We start from the raw sequence: 21,131 nt of genomic DNA, 5'->3' as shown, positions 1-21,131 counted from the left end.
ATTTTTTCTCTCAGAGGGTTGAGTGTCTTTGGAACTCTTCCTCAAAAGGCGGTGGAAGCATAGTCTTTGAATATTTTTAAGACAGAGCTAGATAGATTCTTAATTAACAAGGGGGTGAAAAGCTATTGGGGGTAGGCAGGAATGTTGAGGCCGAGAGGCCTACTCCTGCTCCTAATTTGTGTAAGGCAAAAAAGAGAAGCCTACTTCAGATAATGAGAGCTCAATACAGCAGAGAGTCTTGAGAAGCCTTGAAAGTGTAGGAGTGAAATTCAAAAAGAAATTAGGAAAGCAAAGGGATGACATGAGAAAATACTCGTGAGTAAAATTAAGGAAAACCCACAGCTGTTTTATAAATACATGAATAGCAAGAGAACAACTAAGGAAAGAGTAGGGCCTGTTAGAGACCAAATGCAAACCCTGTATTTGGAGCTGGACAAAGTTCTTAATGAATACGTTGTGCCTGTCTTCACAAAAGAGATAATGATGTAGACATTTTCTAGGCATAATTTCATAGACATTAATATGTAAAATATTGCAAGGGGCAAACATAGTGAAACAGGAATATATTAAGTGGTTTGGCATCATTGAAAGTGGATAAATCACTTGGCCTGCATGAAATGTATCTCGGGGGAAACAAGGGAGCAAAGAATGGAGGCTCTGACCATCATTTTCCAATCCTCTCTAGCTAACAGCATGGTATTGGAAGACTGCTAATATTGTTTTGTTGTTTAAAGATGAAGAAAGGGATAAATCGTTATTACAGGCTACTCAGCCCAACCTCAGTGGTGGGAAAATTATTGGAAATAATTCTGAGGAACAGTATTAACTGTCAATTAGAAAGGCATGGATTAATCAAGGATAGTCAATGAGGACTTAAGGGGTCATGTCTGACGAATCTGACTGAATTTTTTGAGGAGTGTCAATGAGGGTAACATGATTGATGTCATCTACGTGGGTTTTAGCCTATCTTTTGACAAAGGCTGCACGTGGCAGCCTGGTAAGAAAAGTAAAATCTCAAGGGGTCCAAGGGAAAAATCAAGTTGGATCCCAAATTGGTCCAGTAGCAGGAAACCAAAAGCGTATTATCAGCTGGTATTTGTGTGTCTGGAGGATTGTTTCCACTGGGGTTCCACAGGGCTCAGTACTATAGCTCCCTTGCCTTTTCTGGTATACATCTAACATTCAGACTTAAATGCAGGAAGCATGCTTAAGAAGTTTGCAAATGGTACAAAAAATTGGCTGTCTGGTTGACAGTGAGGAAGAAAGCTGTAGCTGCAGGAAAAGATTAATGGACTGATCAAGTGGGCAGACAACTGGCAAATGGAATTCAATCTGGAGGTAATGAAACTGGAGAGAGCAAGCAAGAGAATATCTAATAAATGGTAGAATACTGAGAAGTGTGGAGGAACATAGAGACATTGCAGTGCATGTCCACAGATCCTCACAGCTGGCAGGACAAGTAGATAAGGTGGTTAAGAAAGCATATGGGGTACTTGCTTTTATTGGCCAAGGCACAGAATGTAGGAGCTGGGAGGTTAGGCTGAAAATGTATGAAGCACCAGCTAGACTGCAGCTAAAGTACAGCATACATAGAAACATAGAAAATAGGAGGAGTGGGCCATTCAGCCGTCAAGACTGCTCTGCCATTCATTATGATCATGGCTGATCATCCAACTCAATAGCCTGCTCCCAATTTCTCCCCATATCCTTTGATCCCTTTCACCCCAAGAGCTATATCTTACTCCTTCTTGAAAACATACAATCTTTTGGCCTCAACTACTTTCTGTGGTAGCGAATTCCACAGGCTCACCACTCTCTGGGTGAAGAAATTTCTCCTCATCTCAGTCCTAAATGGTCTACCCGAAATCCTCAGACTGTGACCCCTGGTTCTGCACTCCCCCGCCATCAGGAACATCCTTACTGCATCTACCATCTAGTCCAGTTAGAATTTTATAGGTTTCTATGAGATCCCCCTCATTCTTCTGAACTCCAGTGAATGTAACCCTAACCGACTCAATCTCTCCTCATATGTCAGTCCCGCCATCCCAGGAATTAGTCTGGTAAACCTTCACTGCACTCCCTCTTTGCAAGAACATCCTTCCTCAGATAAGGAGACCAAAGCTGCACACAATATTCCAGGTCTGGTCTCACCAAGGCCCTGTACAATTGCAGCAAGACATCCCTGTTCCTGTACTCGAATCCTCTCGCTATGAAGGCCAACATACTATTTGCCTTCTTTACCACCTACTGCACCTGCATGCTTACCTTCAGGGACTGGTGTAAAGGATACCCAGGTCTCATTGCACATTCCCCTCTATCAATTTATAGCCATTCAGATAATAATCTGCCTTCCTGTTTTTGCTACCAAAGTGGATAACCTCACATTTATCCACATTATATTGCATCTGCCATGCATTTGCCCACTCACTCAGCATGTCCAAATCATACTGAAGCATCTCTGCATCCTCCTCACAGCTCACCCAGCTTTGTGTCATCTGCAAATTTGGAGACATTACATTTAGTTCCCTCATCTAAATCATTAATATATATTGTGAATAGCTGGGGTCCTAGCACCAATCCCTGCGATTCCCCACTAGTCACTGTCTGCCATTTGGAAAAAGACCCATTTATTCCTGTCTGCCAACCAGTTTTCTATCCATTTCAATACACTACCCCCAATCCCAAGCGCTTTAATTTTACACGCCAATTTCTTATGTGGGACTTTGTCGAAAGCCTTCTGAAAGTCCAAATAAACCACAACCACTGGCTCCCCCTCTTCAACTCTACTAGGTACATCCTTGAAAAATTCCAGTAGATTTGTCAAGCATGATTTCCCTTTCGTAAATCCATGCTGACGCTGTCCAATTCTGCTACTGTTTTCCAAGTGCTCAGCTATTAAATCTTTTATAATGGACTCTAGAATTTTCCCCACTACTGACGTCAGGCTGACTGGTCTATAATTCCGTTTTCTCTCTGCCTCCCCTTTTATGGCTGTAATTTTCTAGTCAAAGCTTCAAGATCGATCAACCTCTCTTTCTCCTGAGCTAACGGAAACACCGCTGCTGTATGAAGTCAGTTACTGCACAATACCACCTAGAAATGAGCTGGGATAATGGTGTAAAAGGACACAAAAACAAGAAAGGCACTTTACACATGTATTAATGATTAACCAGAGCTTAACAGAGTATACCTGTCATTAGCAGCATTGCACACCAAGGTAATATCTGTTCCTATTCTTCCATACAGAACATCTAGGACAGAACAAAATAAGTTATAATGACTTCAAACTCTTCTCCCCAGCTCATGTTCTGTCGCACTAGTGTCAAAACAGCATTAGCTATCACATTAGTTCTTTAAGGGGTGCATTCGTGAACAGATATGGCTTAATCATTCACCAAAGTACAGTGGGATCCTGCTCTCATATCTGAAAACTCGTCACTATTCCAGAATCAGCCTGGAATGAAAAGGGAACACCTCAGATTTTTTTCTCTACTGCAAACTGTCTTTTTAAACCCCTTGTCCTGTCTTCTCAATCCTCACCTCCAGAAAGTGCAAGAAGTTCACAGGGCAGGGTTTTCCACATTCCCCCATCTGTAAATTTGAGATCATCAAAAACTCTGTTGCCCAATACCAAAACCCATTTTCCCATTGCCCCATGTGCCCGCTGATCTACACTTGTTCCTGATTAAGCAACACCTCCATTTTAAAATTCTTATCCTGGTTTTCAACTCTTTCCACATCCTCACTGCCCCCAAGCTCATATCTGTAATCTCCACAAGCCCCAAAATCACCCATGAAATCTGTGCTTTTCCAATTCCGGCTTCTTGAGAATCCCCAAATTTAGCTGCTCAACACTTGAATGCTGTCCCTTCATCTCTCAAGACTCCGAGGTCGGAAGTTCTCTCTCAAATTTTTCCACCTGTTTACCTTACTTTCCTTCTTTAAAACCTACCTCATTGACTAAGTTTATGCTCATCTGTCCTCTCTTTATTTGACTTGTTCTATAATGCCCATGAAGCATCTTGGTCTTATTACATTCAAGGTGCTATATAAACACAAATAATGCTTGTTGTAAAGCTACATTAATGATAGCTGCAACATACGTTATGTTTTGACACTATTTTCCAATCTTGCACTTTGCTCAAAGTTATTGCAGGAAATTTGACAAAATTTGCTTCTAATTACATATTGAATAAACATAATATCATCAGTACACTTCCTAGAGCACGTCAATACATTACACTGAATACAGATTAAAACACAAACCAAGATATAAAATTTGACATAAGCAAAAAGTATTATAACGAGATTTATTTTTTAATAAAGATTTTAAAAGGTTTGCATCACGGTCATGAAAATAACTGAAGATTATGTTATGTCACAGATAACCTTCTAACAAATGGACTATTTATCTTGTTTGTTTTGACATCCCCTTTCAGAATAATTAAGATCAACTGAACTCGAAAATGAACTAGCCCTTTTTTTGATTAAAAATAAATCAATATTGGCGTAATAGAAAGGCTTCCACTTTTTAGCAATGTGCATATAGAGATACATCAAGAGTTCACATGAATTATTTTTAAAGTTAAAGAGAAAATGCAATAATGTTAAGATCAGTTGATTAAAACTCTTAAACCATTCCATTTAAAGATTGCAAGTCCAAAAGTTTGGGGTGGAGGCAATCCACCCAATTCTGTGTCATAGCTTTTTTTCAGGGTGCATTATTTTCACATCCCCTCTGCCTCTCTCCTAAGATCATTTGCATGCCTACTTTAAGATTTATCTAACTTTTAATGTCCAACTTTTTTGTCTCACTTTCTCACCACAATAATACAATTGAAATGAAGCTAACAATGTGGTGGAAGATTGAACTATTCCCTAGTGCTGCACCAAGCCTCAAAGACACAGGAGTTGAGTTGCTTTACACTTTCGGTTGTTAAAAAGCAAATTTCTGTGCCTCCCTCCAAAAAAAAAAAACAGCAAGCTTACCTTTCGCTCTGAAAATTTCTGCTCCAGCTGGAATCGAAAGAAAAATTGTGGCCGTAACAAGAATATGGCATAGGTAGGAGGCAGAGCCAAGCATCTGAAATGGGAACAAAATATTCGACACTTGAAGTGTAATGAATGATCAAAAAACACAATATGATTCATTTAACTCAGATGCAGCTAAAACCTATCCATTTTAAAAGGGGTCTTGAACAAAAATACTTTGACCTTCTGAAATTACATGGCCACAAGAAATTACTACCATACCACAAATCACAGAACATCCTGACAAATAGCTGCTAAAGTATTGACCTTTTCTCTTTATTATCAGAAATGAATAGAGGAATACCAGTGCTCGTAAAACAATATCAGGCAAGGGCATATTAAGGCTTCGAGCAGAGAAATATGGAAAAACTATAGAATGACTAATTTTTCAGATGTCTGTCAACCACACTCTCCTCAAGAGTAGAACTGTCTTTCTTATTTATACCTTTATAAATGATGCACCTTACATGACAATACAGGAAGCAAGTCCATCAAGAGAATGGTGTTTAAAATGACATCATGTCACTACATACATTAACAATAAAGCTGCCTGTAATGTACCTGCTCTGAAGTTCCATTTGAGATTAAAGGGCTATAAGAATCATGTGCCTTTACACAAAAACACAAAAAGTCCATGGTCTATGTAGAGTCTCTGTTCAATTCACTATCAAGCTATAGTCCACTAGTCTCTGTGATATTATCACAATTTCTTCACTTGTGCCACTAACTTTCTACAGTTCTACATAACAGTGTCTTATATGCATTTCTTTGCTCACATAACTCCTTTGCTATTCTTTTCAATGTCAAAGAAAATAGAAAAAAATATCCAGCAAACAATAGTTGCCAATAAAGATGATTTTAAGTGGTTCATACTTAGCATTTTCTAGTTCTGATGGAAGGTTATTGACCTGTTCCTCTCTCCATAGGTGCTGCCTGCCTGACAAGTGTTCCAAGCATTTTCTGTTTTATTACAATTTTAAGCATTAGGTGCTTTTTCTCATTCATTCACGGGATGTGGGCATTGCTGGCTCTGCCAGCATTTATTGCCCATCCCTAATTGCCCTTGAGAAGGTAGTGGTGAGCTGTCTTCTTTAACTGCTGCAGTCCATGTGGTGTAGGTACACCCACAGTGCTTTAGGGAAGGGAGTTCCAGGATTTTGTCCCAGCGACAGTGAAGGAATGGCGATATGTTTCCAAGTCAGGATGGTGAATGACTTGGAGGGGAACTTCCAGGTGGAGGCATTCCCATCTATCTGCTGCTCTTGTCGTTCTAGATGGCATTGGTCGTGGGTTTGAAAGATGCTGTTGAAGGAGTCTTGGTGAATTCCTGCAGTGCATCTTGTAGATGCACTGCGTGGAAACAAAATGGTTCAAATCTTAAAAAGTACAAAATATCAATATCAACATTATTAAATAAACAAACACAAGATATGCCATTTATCAATGAATGCTACTTTTCTCTGACCTCTCTTGTGTTCCTTTCCTCCATAGCTGTGCCTTCAGTCACATAGGCTCCACTCAAACTCTAAACCTTCTACTTTTTCACCTGCCTCCTCCTCTAAAATCTTCTTCAAAACCAACTTCTAACTAAGCTTTTCATCGCCGCCCAATCTTTCAGGCTCAACATTTGTTTTCCTTATTTTTCAGTGAAGCACCTTCGAACATTTTCTATGTTAAAAGGCATGACATAAATGGTAGTTGTTGCTAAAAATTCTCTTCACTTAATGGGCTTCTCTACATTACTATTATTGAGTCATGGGAAGTTGTCAAGGAAACTCTAATTCTATCTTTCAAAGTTGAAACAAAATTTAAACCTTGGCTGTGTTTTAAAATTAAGGGTTTTCCAAGGCTTCTCAAAATTGTTGGAAGGGGAGTGCATTCTATCTCCTTCATCTACAGAATTCATTATCCTTTCATTCATCTGCAGGAAGTCCCATCGCCCATTTGGTCATGCAAAGTCACACAATCACAGAATCTGCCAGTGCAGAAGAGGCCCTTCGGCCCATCGAGTCTGCACCGACACGTGAAAAACACTTGTACCTATCTAATCCCATTTACCAGCACTTGGCCCATAGCCTTGAATGTTATGACGTGCCAAATGCTCATCCAGGTACTTTTAAAAGCATGTGAGGCAACCCGCCTCCACCACCCTTCCAGGCAGTGCATTCCAGACCATCATCACCCTCTGGGTAAAAACATTTTTCCTCACAGCCCCCCCTAAACTTCCTGCCCCTCACCTTGAACTTATGTCCTCTCGTGACTGACCCTTCAACTAAGGGGAACAGCTGCTTCCTATCCACCCTGTCCATGACCCGCATAATCTTGTACACCTCAATCAGGTCACCCCTCAGTGTTTGCTGCTCCAATGAAAACAAACCAAGTTTATCCAATCTCTTTTTATAACTTAAATGTTCCATCCCAGGCAACATCCTGGTGAATCTCCTCTGCACCTCCTCCAGTGTAATCACATCCTTCCATGTGGTGATCAGAACTGCACATAGTACTCCAGCTGTGGCCTCACCAAGGTTCTATACAACTCCAACATGACCTCCCTACTTTTGTAATCTATGCCTCGATCGATAAAGGCAAATGTCCCATATGCCTTTTTCACCACCCCACTAACATGCCCCTCTGCCTTCAGTGATCTATGGACACACATGCCAAGGTCCCTTTGTTCCTCAGAACTTCCTAGTGTCATGCCATTCATTGAATACTTCCTTGTCAAATTATTCCTTCCAAAGTGAATCAGCTCATTTTTCAGGGTTAAATTCCATCTGCCACTTAACTGCCCATTTGACCATCCTGTCTATATCTTCCTGTAGCCCAAGACACTCAACCTCACTGTTAACCACCCAGCCAATCTATGTGTCATCCACAAACTGACCAATCACCCACATAGTCATCTATGTCGTTTACATAAACGACGAATAATAGGGGACCCAGCACAGATCCCTGGACACGGGCTTCCAGTTACTAAAGCATCCTTCTGTCATCACCCTCTGTCTCCTACAACTAAGCCAATTTTGAATCCACCTTATCAAATTACCCTGTATCTCTTGTGCATTTGCCTTCTTTATAAGTCTCCCATGTCGGATCTTGTCAAAGGTTTTGCTGAAATCCATATAAACTACATCAGCTGCACTACCCTCATCTACACACCTGATCACCTCCTCAAAAAATTCAATCAAATTTGTTAGGCATGACCTCCCTCTGACAAAGCCATGCTGACAATCCCTGATCAAACCTTGCCTCTCCAGGGAAGGTGGGAGCTGTTCCGACAGGACGGTTTGCACCTGAACTGGAGGGGAGGGGGGGGGGGCTAACATCCTTGCGGGTAGGTTTGCTAGTGCTGCTCCAGGGCGTTTAAACTAGATTTGCAGGGGGAGGGGAACCAGAGTGTTAGAGCAGATAGTGAGGTGGAGGAGAATAAAGGTCAAGTGAGGAATGCATGTATAGACAGTCCGTACTTGATAGAAATGTTCTCAGGTGCATCTATTTCAATGCAAGGAGTATTGTCAGAAAGGCAGATGAGCTTAGGGTGTGGATTGGCACGTGGGATTATGACATTATTGCTATTAGTGAGACTTGGTTGTAGGTGGGGCAGGACTGGCAGCTCAATGTTCCGGGGTTCCATTGTTTCACACGTGATAGAGGGGGAGGGATGAAAGGGGGAGGAGTGGCATTACTAGTCAGGGAAAATATCACAGCTGTGCATAAGCAGGACAGCTCGGAGGGCTCATCTACAGAGGCCATATGGGTGAAGCTGAGGAATGGGAAAGGTGTGACCACACTAATAGGGTTGTATTATAGACCGCCCAAAAGTCAGAGAGAATTGGAGGAGCAAATCTGTAGAGAGAAAGCAGACTGATGTAAGAAACAAAGTTGTGATGGTAGGAGATTTTAACTTTCCACATATTGACTGGGATTCCCATACTGTAAAAGGGCTGGGTGACTTGGAGTTTGTCAAATGTGTTCAGGAAAGTTTTCTAAATCAATATATAGAGGTACCAACGAGAGAGGATGCAATACTTGATCTCCTATTAGGGAACCTGACAGGTCAGGTGACAGAAGTATGTGTAGGTGAACATTTTGGGTCAAGTGACCACAATGTCATTAGTTTTAAGCTAATTATGGATAAGAATAGGTCTGGTCCTCGAGTTGAGATTCTAAATTGGAGAAAGGCCAATTTTGTGGAAATGAGAAAGGATCTAGGAAGAGTGGATTGGCATAAGTTGATTTCTGGCAAGGATGTGTTCAGTAAGTGGAAGTCATTCAAAGGCGAAATTTTGAGAGTGCAGAGTTTGTATGTTCCTGTCAGGATTAAAGGCAAAGTTAACAGGCATAGGGAACCTTGGTTTTCAAGGGATATTGGCGATCTGGTTAAGAAGAAGGGAGAAGTGTATAGCAGGTATAGGCAACAAGAAGCAAATGAGGTACTTGTAGAGTATAGAAAATGTAAGAAAATACTAAAAAAGGAAATCAGGAAGGCAAATAGACATGAGGTTGCTTTGGCAGATAATGTGAAGGTAAACCCGAAGGATTTCTACAAGTATATTAAGAGTAAAAGGATAGTAAGGGACACAATTGGTCCCCTTGAAGATCAGAGTGGTCGTCTATGTGTGGAGCCTCACGAGATGGGGGAGATCTTAAACAGTTTTTTTGCATCAGTATTTATTCAGGAAACTGGCATAGTGTATAAGGAAGGAAGGGAAACAAGCAATAGTTTCATGGCACATATAGAGATTAAAGAGGAGGAGGTGCTTGCTGCCTTACAGCGAATAAAGGTGGATAAATCCCCTGGGCCTGACATGATATTCCCTCAGACCTTGAGGGAGACTAGTGTAGAAATTGCAGGGGCCCTGGCAGAAATATTTAAAATATCTTTAGCCACAGGTGAGGTGCCGGAGGATTGGAGGGTAGCTCATGTTGTTCCGTTGTTTAAAAAAGGCTCCAAAAAGTAAACCAGGTAATTACAGGCCAGTGAGCCTGACGTCAGTAGTAGATAAATTATTGGAAGGTGTTCTGAGAGATCGGATATATAATTATTTGGACAGCCAAGGGCTGATTAAGGATAGTCAGCATGGCTTTGCACGTGGTAGGTCATGTTTAACGAACCTTGTAGAGTTTTTCGAGGAGGTTACCAAGAAAGTAGATGAAGGAAAGACTGTGGATGTTGTCTACATGGACTTTAGTAAGGCCTTTGACAAGGTCTCACATGGGAGGTTAGTTCAGAAGGTTCAGACACTTGGTATCCATGGAGAGGTTGTAAACTGGATTCGAAATTGGTTGTGTGGGAGAAAACAGAGTGGTAGTGGATGATTGGAGGTCTGTGACTAGTGGTTTGCCTCAGGGATCTGTGCTGGGACCATTGTTGTTTGTTGTCTATATCAATGATTTGGATGATAATGTGGTGAAATGGATCAGCAAGTTTGCTGATGATTGGAGGCATTGTGGACAGCGAGGAAGGCTTTCAAAGCTTGCACAGAGATCTGGACCAACTGGAAAAATGGGTCAGAAAATGGCGGATGGAATTTAATGCGGAAAAGTGTGAGGTGTTACATTTTGGAAAGTCAAACCAAGGTAGGACATAAACAGTAAATGGTAGGGCACTGAGGAGTGTGGAGAAACAAAGGGATCTGGGAGTTCAGATACATAGTTCCCCTGAAAGTGGCGTCACAGGTAGACAAGGTTGTAAAGAAAGCTTTTGGCAAACTGGCCTTCATAAATCAAATTATTGAGTATAGGAGTTGGGAGGTTATGGTGAGGTTGTATAAGACATTGGTGAGGCCAATTTTGGAGTAGTGTGTGCAGTTCTGGTCGCCTAACTACAGGAAGGATATCAGTAAGATTGAGAGAGTGCAGAGAAGATTTACTAGGATGTTGCTGGGTCTTCAGGAGTTGAGTTACAGGGAAAGATTAAACAGGTTAGAACTTTATTCCTTGGAGCGTAGAAGAATGAGGGGAGACATGATAGAAGTTTACAAAATTATGAGGGGTATAGACAGAGTAAATGCGAGTAGGCTCTTTCCACTTAGATTAGGAAAAATAAACACGAGGGGACATGGCTTTAGGGTGAAAGGGGAAAGGTTTAGGGGGAACATTAGGGGGAACTTCTTCACTCAGAGTGGTGAGAGCGTGGAACAAGCTACCATCTGACGTGGTAAATGCAGGCTCACTATTAAATTTTAAGAATAAATTAGATAGATACATGGATGGAGAGGTCTGGAGGGTTATGGACTAGTTCCAGCTCAATGGGACTAGCCGAATAATATTTTGGCAGAGACTAGAAGGGCCGAATGGCCTGTTTTCTGTGCTGTAGTGTTCCATGGTTCTAAGTGGAGATAGATACTCTCCTTCAGGATTTTCTCCAATAGTTTACCTACCACTGACGTGAGACTCACTGGTCTGTAGTTCCCTGGTTTATCTCTACAACCCTTCTTAAATAGCGGAACCACATCAGCTGTTCTCCAGTCCTCTGGCACCTCCCCCGTGGCCAGAGAGGAATTAAAAATATGGGTCAGAGCCCCAGCGATCTCCTCCCTTGCCTCCCTCAGCAGTCTGGGACACAAATCATCTGGACCTGGAGATTTCTCCACTTTTAAGCTTGCCAACACCTCCAATACCTTGTCATTCCCTGTATCAATTTGCTCAAGAACCTCACAGTCTCTCTCCCGAGTTCCATACCTTCATCCTCATTCTCCTGGGTGAAGATGGATGTGTAGTATTCGTTCAACGCTCTACTGATGTCCTCTGGCTCCACCAATAGACTGGCCCCCTGGTCCCTAATAGGCCCGACCCTTTCCCTGGTTATCCCCTTCCCAGTGATATACTGGTAGAATATCTAGGGATTTTCCCTACTTTTACCAGCCAGAGCTTTCTCATATCCCCACTTTGCTCTCCTAATTGCTTTAAGCTACAACTTGCACTTTCTGTACTCCATCAATGCCTGTGCTGATTTGCTCCCCTTGGACCTGCTCAAAGCCTCTCTTTTCCTTCTCATCATAACCTGAATATCTCTGGTCATCCATGGTTCTCTGGGCTTGTTACTCTTTCCTATCACCCTAGAGAGAACATGCTGAGCCTGTACCCTCCTCATTTTCTTTTTGAACACCCCCCGCCCCCACTGCTCTTCTGTAGATTTCCCCATAAGTAGCTGTTCCCAGTCTACCTTGGCCAGACCCTACCTTATTTTGCTAAAATCCGCTCTCCCCCAATCCAAAACATTTTTTTGCAACTTGTCTATTTCTTTGTCCATAACAAGCTTAAATCGTACCATGTTGTGGTTGCTATCACTAAATTGCTCCCCCACCACCACCTCAGCCACCTGTCCAGCTTCATTCCCCAGAATTAGGTCCAGCACTGCGCCGTTCCTTGTTGGACATATTGACCTAAAGAGTTCTCCTATAAACATTTCAAGAAATTCACTCTTAACACGATGGGCAGAACCCATCCCTTAACACTAAGGACAGAATTTTCTGCCTGTCAGGCGGGCAGGCCCGATCCAATCTCCGGCGGGCGGGGAGCCAATCCCCGTCGGAGAAATGGGCCCTGCCACCATTTTAGGTGGGCGGGCCAATTAAGGCCTGCCCAGTGTGACGTCCGGTGGGAAGCACTATGTGCTTTCTGTGTGGGGGGGGGGGATTCCCCAAAAGCAAGAGTGCACTGTTTCGCACATGCACACAAAAGAGCACACATCTCCCTGAGGCAAAGTGCTGCCTCAGAGAGGTCGTTTACACTTCTAAAAATATGAAAATTAGAAGAAAAAAATTCAACGTCATATGAGGTGGGACATGTTCATAATTTACCTTATAAATTTATTAAACTTTGTAAATCCCTACATGAAAGTTGAAATCACCTAATATAATTACCCCATTGCTATTGTTTTTGCACACCTCCGCAAATTGTGTACATATTTGCTCCTCAATTTCCCACTGACTATCTGGGGGTCTATAATAAACACCTAGCAATATGGCTGCCCCTTTTTAATTCCTGAGCTCTACCCACAAAGCTTCATTCAAAACCCCGTCCAAGATATCATCTCTCCTTACTGCAGTAACCGACTAATAATGCAAAGCCTCCTCCTCTTTTACCCCTTCCCCTGTCTCACCTGAAGATTCTATAGCCCTCTCACCCATACCAGCAGCTCATTTAAAAAAGATGCTACATGTATCAGTGCTGCTAGGTCCTCAACAGCGCTAGGACTCTGGGCCTTGCTGATAGGCTAGTGTTCACCCTGGGCACAGATTTTGCCCATGTTCAAGAGTAGCATGCGTCAAGGCTGCTCAGCTGCTGTGTTTACAGATCTGGAGGCCATGATGTACTTGCCTTGCCAGAGAGAAAGTTGATCGTAAATCTTTTGCAGTGCTGAACTCAGGTCCTCTGGCCAACATTATGGCTGCTAAAATTTCCGGCTACCTTCAGCCAGGCCTGCTTAGCTAGGCTGCGAGTCTTTTCCTGCCTCTCTCTTGCAGCCTCCAATATAACCTCAAGGCTGCATCAGAAAACTGAGGCATTCCTGCCCCTGGGTGCCAGGCCTCTGCCTCTCCTCCTGCTTGCATTTCCATTGCAATACAAAGAGTATTGGCTGCCATCACACCTTTAAATTGGGCCTGCATTTCATCCCACACCCACTGCCACCAAACCCACCCACCAATCAATTAGCAACCCACCATAAAAATCGTAGGCTTTGACTACTTCCCCTCTCTCCCTTACTCCAATGCCAGGCAGTGACCTGGAAATAGCTCCAACATTGGGTTCCCAAGCATATAAACAAAATCCTGCCCAATCACACTAACTAAATGAAGCAAAATATTGTGGTGCTGGACATTAGAAATATAAAATGAAAGTGCTATAAAAGCTCAGGTGTGGTAACATATGTGGAGAGAAAAATAGAGTTAACAGTTCAGTTGATGACGTTTCGACAGAACAGGAAAAGTTGAACATGTAGTGTGTTTTAAGCCAATACAGGAGGGGGGAAAAGGGTTGTTGGGGGGGGGGGGGCGCTGTTTTTGAGGGTGTAGTTGGGGATAGAACACAAGTGACAGGTCTTTGATAGTGGCAGGAGAGATTAAATTACAAAGGTCATGGTGATGCAGGGACAAGAAAAAGAAACAAAGGATGGATTTAGAGGAGGTGTAAATGACAACAACAATCTTTACCAACAGGTGTCATCCAACAAAATGGGGCAGGTTATAATTTGAAATTGTTGAACATGATGCAGAGTCCAGAAAGCTGTAAATTGCCCGACTGAAAGATGAAATGCCATTCCTCGAGCTTCATTGGCACAGCGCATGGGCTGAGGACAGAGCGGGAGTGAGGTGAAGAATTAAAACGATTGACAACTGGAAGCTTGAGTGCTCACTTGGAAATTGAACAGAGGTGTTCACAAAGCAGTCTCCCGAGTGCAGGGGAGACTGTATCATGAACAGCGAATATTTCAATTAGAAGTTGAAATTGAGAGGTGGAAGGTGAGGACAAGGAGAACCCTATCATGGTTCTGGGGAGGGAGGGAAAGGGGCAAGAGCAGAGATGTTAGGAAATGGAATAGATGCAGTCGAGTTCCTCATCAACCACAGTGGAAGCATCCTCAGTTGAGGAAAATGATACATCAGAAGCATAGGTATGAAAGGTGGGATTGTCAAAACAGATGCAGTGGAGATGGAGAAGTTGGGAGAATGAAACAATCATTACAATACGTTGGGCCAAGGCAAAGAGTAACACATAATAATGAACGTTATAAATTTGAAGTAAAAGATTAATTTTAGGGCCAATTAAAGATGCAGAGGGTTATATTTTTAAATCAAAGATGAACAATGATGATGAAAGAGCATTTAGCCTTTGTTTTCATAAGTTATGTCATGGGAATAATACATAAAAAGAAAATGTGAAAATGTGAAATTATATAGGCTAACTTTAGAGTAGTACTTAAAATGAAAGACCTTGAGGGTCTCCAGTGGCAAAAGTACAGGTTCCAGTGGCAGGCAATCTAGCATTTCAGGATGAGAAAAAGGAAATAACAGCCTCTGTCACAACCTTACAAACATCCTTGAATATGGAAGTTGTTCTGAAGAACTGGAAGGTTTCCAATGTAACACCTCTGTTGAAAAATCTCATCATGATAAAGGTGGTGAATACAGATGCAATAAAAAAAACTCTCAAAAGGAAACTGGATAAGTCCTTGGAAAGAGAAAAGACAGAGCAGTGGGACTAACTGAACAACTCCTTCAAAAAGTTGGCACAGGCACAATGGAGAAAGAGCATCTTACTGTGCTATATCACTCTATGCTACATCTAGTGCCAGCATCTCCATGCCTCTCCACTCCCCACTGTTCCCATTTTTGGTTTGGTTCCACCTCAGCACTTCTAGCTCGCTGATAATATGGTAACCATGCTGACAATGAAAATACTTCAGGGCCTCACACTGCCAACATTAGGCAGGCAACCAATTGCTCCATCCACCACCCAGCCACTGAGCGACAGAAATGAAAATTGATTCTGGTGCGCCCTGCCAGAAAACATGGTGAAAGCAGATTCCATGATAGTCATTAAAAAAGGAAGTGGAATAAATAGTTGAAAAACAATCTATTTTTTAAAAAAGGTACGGGAAAATGACTAAGCTGATAGCTCTTTTAGAGCCCTAACACAGTCAGGAAGGCTCAAATAGCCTCCTTCTATGCTGTAAACATCTATGATTCCTTTGTGCTAGCTACCACTGTGGTGCTCCTGACCTCAGCCTTGGCCCAGCCATACCTTGCCTAAAAATATTTAATTTGGATCCTACAGAGAATCTGGTTTTCAAAATCTACAGTTTTGCAAGTCAAGAACCCTCACTAAAACTTGTTAAACAGGGTTTTGGAGACCTTCAACAACCTTTCTCCAGCAATTATCCATAGGAGATTAGTGTCTCCATTGAGAATATTTGAACAAACTTTTGAGCTATTTCCAATTTTTGGCTGTTCTTAAGCTAATTCCCCACTGGGTCCACAAATGCATTCTTAAAAATGTTTTAGGAGAAATTAAGAACGTTAGATGGAGCTAAATGCAAGAAATTGAAGAGACCAGCCTCACCCAGGCTGAATTTTAATTCCAGGCTCTGATTCTGATGCCGGTTGAAGTGTGAATATGGAACCCAGAGAAGGCTGTGGCGGTACACGGGAGAAGATTTGAGGGCAGTCAATTAAGATGTCGCCTCAGGGAGGCGCCTCTAATTAAGGGCAGCGGGTGGGCCATGTCTCTCAGCAACCGGCAAACAGATCAGGAGAGGTAGGGTGCTGCTGCTGCTGCAGGTGGGGGACTGAAAGGGTGATTCAAGATGGAGGCACCCTCTGAAGACATGTCAATGATATAAGATATACCGGTGTCCATAGCTGCCAGGCCATCATTGCCAGGACCCCTTCCACAGGATGATCAGCATCTGCAGCACTCACAGCTCAGCAGATCTATTCTGGGCTGTTCTGTGGGATGTATCTCTACTCAATCTCCGCCCCTCCCCTGCCCTGCAACTGGGAGACCAACCCCATTAAATCTACAGGCTCCAGCTACACGGACCAGCCCATCAGCCTTATGGAAAATCAAGGCAGTATGTGAAATGTGCCTCATTGGCACTTTAGTTGGCCTAATTGGCTCTCCACTACTGGTGGGTGTGTAGCATCAACACCCAGAAGCTGCCTTCCTTAAGAGGTACCATTATGCTGGCAGACTGGCACTCCAGCAGGTAGCAAGAAATTCTCATTACATCTACCCACCAACACACCCGTGATGAAAATCCTGTATGAGCCGAAGAATGTGAATCACACCTGATTTTCTTTGTCACTTTACAGGAATAATTTCACCCCCAATTATTGGTTAATATCGATTATAAATCTCTCAGGCAGGCAGGAAAGGGTTTTTTTTAAATTCATTCATGTGGGCAGAACTGGCTAGACCAGCATTTATTGCCCATCCCTAATTGTTCAGAGGACATTGCTGTGGGTCTGGAGTCACATGTTGGGTTTTTACAACAATGGTTTATTATTATTAGACTTTTAATAATGACCATGAAACCAGATTATTCTAAGCCAAATAATTCCAGATTTTTATTAAATTCAGATTCCACCATCTGCCGTGGTGGGATTCAAACCCAGGTCCTCAAAGCATTACCCTGGGTCTCTGGCCTATGGTCCAGCGACCATACCACTATGCCGTCGCCTCTCCCTAAAATCCTAACTTTCAAATTCCTGCCACCAACCTAGCACCAAAATATTAATGGATGAAATTCAACAAAGCTCCCACCAGAAGAGGAAAGGTCGGGCAAACAAATCCAGAGCTCCATGAATGATGAAAAAGATAGCGATTAAGACAAAACAAAAAATGTGCACTTATGACAGATGTCTGGTGGATAATACAATTGAGAACTAGGCAGAATATAGAAGGTTCAGAGGGGAAGTAAAAGAGCAAATATAAGGAGCAAAGTGTGTATGAGGAGGAGACTGGCAGCTGACATGAAAGAGGAATCCAAAAGTCTTCGATAGGCATATAAATAGACAAAAGGGTGATAAGAGAATAAGTAAGGCTGATTAGGGAACAAAAAGGGGAGCGAGGCTGAGGTATTAAATTAACACTTGGCATCTGCCTTTACAGATGCTGCCAAGGTCATAGTGAAAGAGGAGGTAATTCAGACACTTGAAAGGTTTAAAACTGATAAGGCGGTGGATAGGCTGTCCGTAATTCAAGTTAATCAGGCACCAGGACCAGATGAGATGCATCCAAGGATACCAAGGGAAGTGACCGGAAATTGTGGAGGCACTGACCATAATTTTCCAAACCTCCTTAGACACAAGGGTAGTGCCAGAGGACCAGAGAATTGCAAATGTTGCATATTAATTGGCAAATGAGATTAATTAAGGAAGGTCAGCATGAAATTGTTCAGGGCAAATCCTGTTTAACTAATCTGATTGAGTTTTTTGATGAAGGAGCTGAGAGGGTTGTTGAGGGCAATGCTGTTGATGCGGTGTACATAGACTCCCAAAAGGCATTTGATAGTGTGCCACAGAACAGATTTGTGAGCAAAATTAGAGCTCATGGAATAAAAGGAACAGTAAAACACGAATATGAAATTAGCTGAGTGACAGGAAACAAAGAGTGGTGGTAAATGCGTGTTTTTCAGACTGGAGGAAGGATAATGGTGGAGTTCTCCAGAAATCAGTATTAGGGAACCCTATTCTTTCTGATCTACATTAATGATTTAGGCCTAAGTGTACAGGACACAATTTCAAAATTTGCAGATGATACTGAACTTGGATGTATTGTTGACCATGAGGGGGATAGTGCAGAACTTCAAAAGGACATAGATCGGTTGGTGGAATGGGCAGACATGCGGGAGATGAAATTTAATCCAGAGAACTGAAGTGACACATTGATTGGGATAATGTAGACAGCCAATATAAAATGAAAGGTGTACTAAAAGGATACAAGAGCCGAGGGACCTGGATGTATATGTGTATAACTGATTGAAGGTGGAAGGGGTTGAATGAATGCTTAAATGTATACAATATAGTGTGCTTTAATCAATAAAAACAAAGTACAATAGCAAGGAAGTTATGTTAAACCCGTATAAAACAATGGTTCGAACTCAACCAGAGTACTGTGTCCAGTTCGGGTACCACAATTTAGGAAGGATGTGAAGGCATTAGGGTGCAGAAAAGATTCACAAATGGCTCCAAGGATGAGGAACTTCAGTATCAGAAAGATTGAATAATTTGGAACTGTTCTCCTTGAAGAGAAGGTTGAGAAGAAATTTGATAGATTAGAATAGATAGGGAGAAACTGTTTCCATTGGTGGAAGGGTTGGGAATCAGAGGGCACAGATTTAAGGTACCATGCATAAGCAGTATGAGGAAATTCTTTTTTTTTTAAACGCAGCGAGTGGTTAGAATCTGGAATGCACAGAGAGTGTGGCGAAGTCAGGGTTAATTATGGCTTCCGAAAGGGAATTGGATTATCTGAAAATGAAAATTTGCAGGGCTATGGAGAAAGGCAGGGAGGGGCAGTAGGTGACTTGTTCCTTCATAGGACCAGCACTGACAACGGGCTGAATGTTCTCCTTCTGTGTTGTAACTATTCGACAATTCTAGTGAGAAATTTAAGTGTGTAACTTTTACGCCTGGGTCTGAGTTCACTAGTCAAATAAACTGATTGCACACCTTCATATACACGTGTTAGTTGATGCTTGCTATCAATATCGGAGAGAGACCAATATAAGAACAAACTGAGATTGTTTATTCAAACAGAGGGCAGAGCACTAAATCCTTGCACGTTCCCACAACCACCTCCAGCTTAAGTTAATCAGCAGCCTGTACAGAGATTGGTCAGTACTGTCACATGGATAGTCCACTTGCATTCTCTTAAAGGTACATGGTACTCCACTTTACAACATCCCTCCCCCTTTACTTAAAAAATACAGTCAACAAACTTAACAACATGTGAACTATTTACACTAATAACTATTTACAAATCAAGCCTCTCAGGAGACTTTCTTGGACACATTGAGCATTGCAGGTCAACAACCTCAGCTGGTTTTTCCAAGACCTCCTTTTCAGGGGACAGTCGTGCACTAGGTTCCTCGGTGGAAATTGGAACGTTTGTCTCCCTGACCCTTTCGGGTCCCACAGGCCCCACCGGTGCTTCCAAATCATGTGACATGTCCTCGACATGCAGCACAGACTCAAGCGTAGAAGACGACTGCATTTCTTCTTGTGGGACTGGGGTTCTTTTGTGGAGATGATCCATGTGTCGTCTAATTACTCTGCCATTTACTGATACATTATAGGAGAGGGGTCCAGTTATTGCACTCACCTACAATTAACAGCCAATTGGGCCCATCTCCAAAGTTCTTCACGAGGACCGCATCTCCCACCATGAAAGTTCTTTCGCACCCATGACCATCATGCCTGGTCTTCTGCACCCTCCCCTCTAAATTCGGCCAGATAAGGGTCAGGCAGTTGCAGCCTATTAAGCTGGGGCCTTCTCCAGCTACCACTATCAAGGGCAACCTTTCAAATTGATCTCCATTCATCACCGAGACTTGACATAACCCTTTCAGTCTTATTTCTTTATCCATGTTCTCAGTTCAGTGTCCAAAAATTGCAATCTTAAAGGATGGGTTCCTTTATTCAAGTATCTGAATGTATGTTCTCCAATGACAGATATCGATGCCCCAGTATCAACTTCCATCTTAACAGGTTGTCCATTGACTATAATGACTACTTGGATTGGCTCAGTTCTACCCACTTTCAGGTTATATAATGAATGGATGTCTGATTCTATTTCTTCTGGCTCTTCCATGAGACATATTTCACATTTTCTCCCTTTGTCTTTAAAATGCTGTCTCAGCCTATCTCTGCATTGCAGCATTGTGACCAAAGCAGTGGCAGAAAAAGCATTTGACTTGTTTGAATTGTCAATCGCCCACTGGATGCCTGGATGCATTTCCCCTCATTCATTTTGTGGATTTTCACTGTACTACTGTTTTTTTACTAATTTGTACATGGGGGGCGATTCCCACCTTTGTGGGGTCCGACATTTTTGGGCCTTTAATTGGTCTGTCCTGCCCCACCAGATGGACGGCGCCATTTTGTGCATCTCTTACAGCTTCCGAATTTCTAACAGCATTCTCCATGGCTGTAGCTAATTCTAATGCCTTGAAGCCTAGATTAGCTTCGGCTAGCAAACACCTTTGAATAGTATCTTAAATCCCGCATATCAGTTGGTCTCGCAACATATCACTAATGGATGCTCTGAATTCGCAATGTTCAGTTAATGCCTTTAAAATGGCAACACAGTCAGCTATTGTCCCCCTTGAAGCCTATTCCTTGAATTAAAGTTGAAGCGCTGCATTGTATAATTTTTATTAATTCATCCAAAGTCTTTGAGTCAGGGGGGTTAGGTGACATGAGGCTGCAGATCAGCCCGTACATTTTGCTCCCGCATGTGGACAAAAGAATTGCCCTTTTCTTTTCCTCCCCCACGATGTCATTAATGTAAAAAAGAACACTAGGCGCTCGACGTACTGTGACCAGTCATCTGAAGTGGGGTAAAATGGATTGACACACTCGAACTGCAGC

The 21,131-nt window shown here is 42.4% G+C and overlaps 1 protein-coding gene across 2 annotated transcripts in view; it reads right to left on the bottom strand.

The window, feature by feature from the left end:
- The window catches only part of il11ra (interleukin 11 receptor, alpha), a 113,384-nt gene that overhangs the window by 76,572 nt on the left and 15,681 nt on the right, over positions 1-21,131 (bottom strand). For both annotated transcript variants that reach the window (XM_041188104.1, XM_041188113.1), the window contains exons 2-3: positions 4,990-5,083; positions 3,191-3,251 (exon numbers count right to left, since the gene is read on the bottom strand). In XM_041188104.1, the coding sequence (XP_041044038.1) occupies positions 3,191-3,251; positions 4,990-5,083 (155 nt within the window). The remainder of the gene's footprint in view (positions 1-3,190; positions 3,252-4,989; positions 5,084-21,131) is intronic.

This window comes from Carcharodon carcharias, chromosome 1 (genome assembly GCF_017639515.1).
Source record: "Carcharodon carcharias isolate sCarCar2 chromosome 1, sCarCar2.pri, whole genome shotgun sequence".
NCBI classification, from domain to species: Eukaryota; Metazoa; Chordata; class Chondrichthyes; order Lamniformes; family Lamnidae; genus Carcharodon; species Carcharodon carcharias.
This window is presented reverse-complemented; position numbering and strand designations above follow the sequence as displayed.